We start from the raw sequence: 8,490 nt of genomic DNA, 5'->3' as shown, positions 1-8,490 counted from the left end.
AAAGTCATCATTCGGCTGGAGGCGACAGCCATATTTTTTTACGAGTCCGGTAGATCGAGGTTCCCTCTCTACTGGACTCGCAAGCCCTGCGGCTTCAAAGAATGGCCGAGGCCGACAGAGGGTGCCGATGAGATGGAAATTCTTTCGCTCTTTGACGCCCTCCCGAGGAGGCTCCCATGTCGGACGCTGGTCAAGGCTTATGCCAAGCCTGGGCGTTGGGCGGCCGTTCGGGGTATGGGTTTTTGTTTTGGCGTTTAGTTGGTCCGTTGGTCGTCATCTTTCATCGTTCGGCCTTTATTAACTTGTGTTTTCTTTTTGCAGAAACCATGGTGAACGAGCGGCCAAGTGCTGTTGGCGTGCTTGATAAGCACCGACAGAAAGCGACCGAGCGCAGGGGTCGCCGCAGCTTGGACGTGATGCCTCCGGTCAGTGAGGTGGCGGCCCCAACCAGGGAGCGGGCTGGTCCTTCCCAGAAGTCCAAAAAGAGGCCGAGAGAGGGTAGTAACATAGCAACTACTGTCCGGTCCCCTGGCTCGATGCCGATCCCGCCTCCTCCTCGTCGAGAGGCGGCCGAGGTGGCGCAGCTCTCTCCTCGCTCCCGCCCGGGCTCATCTGGGCCGACCCCCTTTGATCTCTTGGGGCGCGGCCATCAGTTCACATAAAGGGTTCGTGTGGCGCTCCCCGATGAGTCTCGGGAGTCCCTCCAAGGCGTCGCCCCGACAGAGCTCTTCAGGAGTGGCCTCGAGCTCGTGTGCCGTTCGGTGGTGCTTTTCCAGCACGGTCTCCAGGGGCAAGACCGACACGTGGAGACCGTGTCACACTTGGAGCATCAGCTCTTGGAGGCCACCCAGTCCTTGGATCAATCTTTGGCTGCTAACGCTGACTTGACAACCAAGATTGCAAAGGAGTCGGCCGATAGGGAGCTGGCTCAAAATGAGGCTGCCGAGGCCAAGCGGCAGCTTGAGGCTGAGAAGAGGAGGGCGGCTGCTGAGGTCGCCCAGTTGAAGGAGTGGGCCGACAGGAAGCTGGCCTAGTCGGCCGTTGAGGTACTTGCCCTTCAAACTGCCAAGGCCAAAGTCGAAGCTGAACTCGACGAGAATTACGACGAGGCCGAGGAGTTACTGAAGCAGTGCTTTGAAAGAGCCGTGCGTCAAGCGCACGTGCTATATGGAGGGCCGCCGGCTGCTGGGGAGTTCGACCTTGATTGTGAAGTCTATCAGGGTCGGATCATGCCGAGTGCTGAAGTGGCGGCCTTGACTACTCGAGGGGTTTAACCGGCCGGGACCGAAGGAGGGGAGGCCGATGTTCAGGGTAGGGAGGCTGAGGCCGAGGAGGGTGAGTGCATTGAGGTGCAGGACTAGGCTTATACCTTTGGCCGGGTTGTGGCTTTTTCCTTCTTTCTTTAAGCATCCTCCAAGGCCGGGGCGTGGCCTTCTTATTTTGTATTTTGATGTATCGCCCGGTGCTTTTATTAATATATTGTCCAGTTTCCTTCTTTGTCATTTTGTATTAATAATTGATAAGTTAAACAATCGATCTCCCACTAGTTCGGGCGATCGGCCAAAACTTACGAATGTATTCGAACAAGTAAGACCTTGGGCGGTCGGCCATAAGCGCGATTGTGTGAATTCGAACAAGTAAAATCTGGCGGTCGGCCTTCAATTGTGAATATTGTATTCGAGCGCGTAAAATATGGGCGATCGGCCATTAGTTGCGAACCTTAAACTTGAGCAGGTAAAATTTCGGCGATCGGCCACTAATATCGAGCCTTGAACTTGAGCAGGTAAAATGTGGGCGATCGGCCATTAATTGCGAGTGTTAAACTCGAGCAGGTAAAATGTGGGCGATCGGTCATTAATTGCGAGTGTTAAACTCGAGCAGGTAAAATGTGGGCGATCGGCCATTAGTTGCGAGTGTTAAACTCGAGCAAGTAAAATGTGGGCGATCGGCCATTAATTGCGAGTGTTAAACTCGAGCGGCCAACACTTGCGATGTTAATCGAGCAAGTGGGCGATCAGTTGGTCAGCACTCGTGATGTTAATCGAGCAAGGGGGCGGTTGGTTTGCCGGCACTCGCGATGTTAATCGAGCGAGTGGGCGATTGGTTTGCCGGCACTCGCGATGTTAATCGAGCGAGTGGGCGATCGGTTTGCCAGCACTTGCGATGTCTATCGAGCAAGTGGGCGGTTGGTTTGCCGGCACTCGCGATGTTAATCGAGCAAGTGGGCAGTCGGCAGGCCGGCACTTTCGATGTTAATCGAGCAAGTGGGCAGTCGGTAGGCCGGCACTTGCGATGTTAATCGAGCGAGTGGGCAGTCGGCCGGTACTCTCGGTAGAATATTTCCAACACTTTTGATGAAAACGCCTCGTTAAAACCTTCCTGATTGGGTGAGGAAAGAGTGCGTGATTTTATTGATTTTAGCTGTAATAGAATTTGAGGTGCGTGGCATTCCACGTCCTCGGTACAATTTTTCCTGAAAGCCATTCTAGATGATAGGCTCCTCCTTGTGCGACTTCCCGGACTCGGAAAGGCCCCTCCCAGTTGGATGAGAACTTCCCTTCGTTTTTTCTTGCGTCGCTGCGCATTCTCCAGACAAGATCGCCCTTCTGGAAACCTCTAGGCCGGACTTTGGTGTTGTACCGTCTGGACGCTCGGGCTTTGCAGGCGGCCTCCCGAATCTTGCTTTTGTCCCGAAGCTCACTTACCAGGTCGAGGTTGACCGCTAGGCTTTCCTGGTTTAGGGTGAGATCGAACATCTGCCGTCGTATGGTGGGCTCGGCCACCTCTACCAGGATCATGGCCTTGGTTCCATATGTCAGGCTAGGGCGTTTCCTGTGTGGTAGTTTGGGGAGTGCACCTGTACGCCCAAAGTACCTCGATTAGTTCCTCGGTCCATCGTCCTTTTGCCTTGCCCAGCCGCTTCTTCAGCTCGTTGAGTATGACCTTGTTGGCGGCCTCGGCCTGCCCATTGGTTTGTGGGTGTTCTACCGAGGCCGTGATGGACTTGATGCCCAGGTCGTCATAGAAGGACTGTAGGCCTCGGTCGATGAACTGTCGGCCATTGTCAGTCACTATTGTGTGTGGGACGCCGAATCGGCAGACAATGCTCCTCCATACGAAGTTTTGTACATTCTTCGCTGAGATGGAGGCGAGAGGCGAGAGGCTCGGCCTCGATCCATTTTGTGAAGTAGTCGACTCCCACCAGGAGGAATTTGGTTTGCCCCTTCCCTGGGGAGAATGGATCGATAATATCCATCCCCCACATGGCGAACGGCCATGGGGGAGATGATGCTGTGCGGTTCTTCCGGCCTGGTGTGGAGGAGGGGGCTGAATTCTTGGCACTTGGCACATTTCTTTACGTATTCGGCACAGTCGCCCTGTACGGTCGGCCAGTAGTAGCCGGCTCTCAGGACCTTGGCGGCCATCGTCCTCGCCCCGGCGTGATTTCCGCAGATTTCCTCATGGATCTCAGCCAGGATGTACTCGGCCCTTTTATTGGTGATGCACTTCAGCAAGGGGGTCGAGTAGCCTCTCCAGTACAAATCTTCGTTGATCATGGTGTACCGGGCGCATTGTTGCTTCATCGCCTTCTCTTGGTCGGCCGTGCACGTGCCGTCTGTCAGGTATTGGATGACGGGTGTCATCCAACTGTCGGCCTCAGCCTCTTCTTCTTCTACAGCTAGACACTCGGCCTCGGCTTCCGTCACACTTGGGTGTCTCAGCCATATTTGTATGACCGACCTCTGATGGCTCTTCTTTTTGGTGACCGAGAGCTTGGACAGGATGTTGGCCCTCTTGTTGTCCTCCCTCGGTATGTGTTGCAAGGGTGCTTTGCTGAAGCGGGCGATACTGTTTTTGGCCGCGTGGTACTATCGCTGCAGCAAAGGTTCTTTAACCTCGAAGTCTCCATTGACTTGGCCGACCATCACCTGGGAGTCACTTTTGCATGTAACCTCGCGCGCTCCCAGGTCGTAGGCTAGGTTTAGCCCGGCCAGCAAGGCCTCGTACTCGGCCTGGTTGTTGGTCGCCCGAAATCCGAATTGGAGGGCTTGTTCCAAGAGGAGGTCTAGGTCTGCTGGCCGTTCGGTCAGGTCTCTGAAGATCTTGACTTCTCAGTCTCTCGGTCAGGCTTGACTGGGCGTCGGGCAGGCAGGTGGGTCCCGGCCTCGCCCAGTACCGGTACAGACTATGAATTCTGTTCCTGCTAGGGAGATGGGACCTAGAGAACTGTCGAAGTCTTCTTCTCCTTCCTTCGGTCGGTCAGGTGACTGGGTAGTGAACTGAGGTTCTCTTCGTCCTCCTGCTTCTCCTTCGGCCCTCGGCCTCGACTGAACACCGGATGGTGGGGGTACCTGCGAAGGCACTCCGACGCTCAAGTCAGTAAAGCGGGTGGTCAGCTCTCAGAGTGATAAATGACATACCTTACTCCTTGGGATGCGTACTATTTATATTATTCTAGTGGGCCTACCTTGTTGGGCCCATTTATCGAGGTGGACACCTCTTAGGTTTGCATTACCTAATTCTTAATGATAGATTAACTTCACTGATCTTGGTTTGAGCGTTAACTGTAATAGGGGTCGGCCATCGGCCAAATCATCATGGCATGGGTCGACCATCGGCCATGTTCCAGTGGTCTCGGTCGTCTCGGCCAAGTCTTCTAAGGTCTCGGCCTCTCGGCCAAGTCTTCTAAGGTCTCGGCCTCTCGGCCAAGTCTTCCCAGGTCTCGGCCACTCGGCCAAGTCTTCTAAGGTCTAGGCCTCTCGGCCAAGCCTTCTAAGGTCTTGGTCCCTCGGCCTCTCGGCCATACCGGTACAACAAGGTATGGATAGATAGGTTCCATTGTTTTCATGTATTTGATCAATCTCACTGTTGTATTGCTCGTATGATTATTAATTGAAAAATCGTAAGTTTATTGTAAAAATATAAAATTGAAAGATAAAGTTTATATATTATAAAAATAAAAATATATAATTAATATTAATTTTTGGAGTGAGTGAAACGTCTCTCACAGTCTATTTCCAGTTATTTCTTCCTTGCAAGCTTTATTCATAGTAGTTAGATTGTTTAAATCAAATTAAACTTTTGGTATGGAATAAAAAATAATTTAACTTTTGTTAATTTGGAATCTTGTATCGCGTCTTTTTTTTTTCTTCCAATTTTATCATAGTAGTTAGGAAAACTTTCCATACACACCCTTCAATTTTCCTAAGCCACCTAATAAAAAAATAGTTTTACTCTTTTTTTCAAAGTTGATTCATCCCAAATTATTTTATATTTTAAAATAAAAGTGTCATATCAATGTTTAATAGAAAATGGGTATTTCTGTGTCATCATCATTGATAAGAGTGATAGATTGACACCGCTTTAATCTTACAACTCATTTTATTAATTTTATAATCAATAATTGATTTTATATTTTAATTAAATATTTTATTAGTTATAGAATTGTTGTTGTATAATTAGAAGTGAATAATGTGTGAGTAGGATAACTCAAAAGCCAAGTATGGTTATAGAAAGTGTAAGTGTTGATGAGTAATTCTTGGTTCCACTTTACTGTCTACAAATTAATCAGCATCAGCATAAGCTTAAAGGGGTGTTGCACTTAGTATTGAATATTGACTAAAATGAGACAAAAGTTAGACTTATGTTAAGAAAGAGTTTGAATGTAATCAAAATATAACCAAAAATGAAGTGTCTAGTTTCACTAAAATACAAACATTACACCGACATAAATCAATAATAAAAAGTTCTTCCTTGTTCCACCCAAATTTGCAAAGCGAAATTATCATGGAAGAGCAACAAAAGTCAGGGGAAATAGAAGCTGTGGTAGCCATGGTGCCAAGCCCAGGCATGGGACATTTGATTCCAATGATTGAGTTCGCCAAGAGACTCTGCCGTCACCACAACCTCCGTATCACTTTCTTCATACCCACCTATGCTCCTCCCTCTACGGCCCTAACCACCGTCCTCACCTCCCTCCCACCTCTCATCTCCTACACCTTCCTTCCAACGCTAACACTCTCCGACATTCCACCCAACGCTAAAATGGAGACTATAATCTCTGTCACACTCCTGCGCTCTCTCCCTTCTCTCCGCCACGCCCTCCTCTCTCTGTCCTCCACCCACCGCGTAACCGCTCTACTCCTCGACTTCTTCGGGACCGATGCCTTCGACCTCGCCAGGCAACTAAACGCGCCCCCTTACGTCTTCTTCCCTTCCACCGCCATGCTTTTGTCTTTCGCCTTGCACCTCCCTCGCCTGGACCAAGACGTTCACTTCCGGGACCCCTCCAAGCTTGTCCACATCCCCGGCTGCTTGCCGTTTCTACGAAAGGACTTGGGGGATGCCTTTGAGGACCAGGATAACGATGCCTACAAATGGCTTTTGCACCACTCTAAACGCTACATATTAGCAGAGGGGTTCGTTGAAAATAGCTTCCGTGATCTTGAACCGGACACGTTAGACTTGCTGCTGAAGGAGGAACCGGGTAGGCCACCGGTTTATCCGATTGGACCGCTGGTGAAAGAGGATGATGCTGGAAGCGGTGTGAACATGATCGAACAGTGTTGGTGCTTGAAATGGTTGGATGCGCAGCCGGAAGGCAGTGTGATACTGGTGTGTTTTGGTAGCGGTGGGACCCTGTCCATAGATCAGATGGAGGAACTGGCTTTGGGGTTGGAGATGAGCGAGCAGAGGTTTGTGTGGGTTGTGAAGTGCCCCAATGAGGAAGTTCCTAATGCTTCTTATTTCACCGAGGATACTCATGCCCACCCTTTTGATTTCTTGCCTGAGGGTTTTGTGGAGAGAACAAAAGGAAGAGGCTTGGTGGTGCCGTCTTGGGTCCCACAGGCCCAGGTGCTGAGGCACCCCTCCACTGGAGGGTTTCTCAGCCACTGTGGTTGGAACTCGGTTCTTGAGAGTGTGGTGAATGGGGTGCCCTTGGTGACTTGGCCACTGTATGCTGAGCAGAAGATGAATACCGTTTTGGTAAGTGAAGGTATGAAAGTGGCAGTGAGAGTGGTGATTGGTGAGAATGGGGCGGTGGAAAGAGGAGAAATTGCGAGGGTTGTGAAGATGGTGATGGAAGGTGAGGAAGGGAAGAAACTTCTTCACCGAATGAAGGAACTGAAGGAGGCCGCTGCCGCAGCTCTCAGGGAGGGTGGCTCTTCGTCAACCCAAATTTCTGAATTGGCTCGCAAGTGGAGAGCCCTAACAGAACTTTCAAATTGAAATTACTTCAATGCTTTCCCCCTCTTTCCACCACTCACCCACTCGATCTATTTGCTTCTCTTCTTATTCTTTTCACAGGTAAAAAAAAATAGGAGAAATGGATTTAGGGTTCTACGAGGAAGAGAAGAAAGAAAAAAAATATAGTTGTAAATAGTAAATATTTTCTTCTGTGAAAATAAAGAGATGTTGAGGGAATGCGTGTATATTTTTTAATTTATCTTTATTTATTTTACTGTTATAGTATTTTTATTTTCTATTATTATAAGGTTTTTTAATATTAAAAATAATATTTTTTTATTTATATAAGATATGATTTATTTTATAATTTTATAATATATGTTTAATATTTTAAAAGTTACTTGAATTTTTTTTATTTAATTTGTTAATGTATTTATATTAATATATTTTTTATATAAATTATTATGTTAATGAGTTATAATTATTTAATTCTATTTTTTTATGAAATTCTTTTTTATTGTTAATTACTTTTTATATATTTTTAGTATTTTTTTCATTATTATAAGATTTTTAATATTAAAAAATAATATTTTTATTTATTTATATAATATCTTATTTATTTTTTGATTTATTTTCAAATTTTATAATACATATTTAAAATTTTTGTTTTTATTTAATTTATTGAATATATTTTTTTTAATTATAATTTTTAAATTATATCTGTTTATATTTAATACATATTTAATTTTTTAATTATAATTTTAAATTTTATGAATATATTTTAAAAAAAAAAACTCATTTAATTATTAATTTTTTTAGTAGGTAAGGGTAAATTTGTAAAGTAACATTTTATATCTTTAAAAGAAATTCAAAATTCTCTTACAACCATTACATGACTAACAAATTCTCAAAAAATTTCCTCACATATCCATTCTAACATACCTCAATCCAAATATCATCACTTTCTTCACAATGTTTGGATTAAGAAGTAGATGTGTGAGGATTTGAAGGAGTGGATGTGAGAAGAAAGTGTGAAGAAAGTAAGGTTGTTTGGATTGAGGTATGTTAGAATGAATGTGTGAGTAAAGTTTATTGGAATTTGTGACTAATGAGATGGTTGTGAAAAAAGTTTGATTTTTTTTAAATGTGTAAAATGTAAGTTTACAAATTTATCCTTATCTTCAAAAATATTTGAATAATAAAATATGTAGTATTTTTGTGTAATTTTGAGTTAGTTAAAATTTTCTAATTATTTCTAATATCATTGAATAATTATTTTTAAAAAAACAAATTTCTTATCAT

The 8,490-nt window shown here is 45.7% G+C and overlaps 1 protein-coding gene across 1 annotated transcript; it reads left to right on the top strand.

Annotated features, from left to right (window-relative positions):
• The first annotated feature begins 5,723 nt into the window (after positions 1 to 5,723).
• LOC137822686 (hydroquinone glucosyltransferase) lies at positions 5,724 to 7,302 on the top strand. The gene has a single exon (XM_068627632.2). The coding sequence runs from the start codon at positions 5,788 to 5,790 to the stop codon at positions 7,228 to 7,230; it is 1,443 nt and encodes a 480-aa protein (XP_068483733.1). The 5' UTR covers positions 5,724 to 5,787; the 3' UTR covers positions 7,231 to 7,302.
• Positions 7,303 to 8,490: the final 1,188 nt, after the last annotated feature.

This window comes from Phaseolus vulgaris, chromosome 9 (assembly GCF_051622355.1).
Source record: "Phaseolus vulgaris cultivar YP4 chromosome 9, ASM5162235v1, whole genome shotgun sequence".
In the NCBI taxonomy this organism is placed as follows: domain Eukaryota; kingdom Viridiplantae; phylum Streptophyta; class Magnoliopsida; order Fabales; family Fabaceae; genus Phaseolus; species Phaseolus vulgaris.
Note: the sequence above shows the minus strand (reverse complement) of the source record. Positions and strands in the feature narration are given on the sequence as shown.

Excerpts from the sequence above, each read along its gene's own strand:
- LOC137822686 (XM_068627632.2), top strand. The coding sequence starts at position 5,788 with ATGGAAGAGCAACAAAAGTCAGGGGAAATAGAAGCTGTGGTAGCCATG.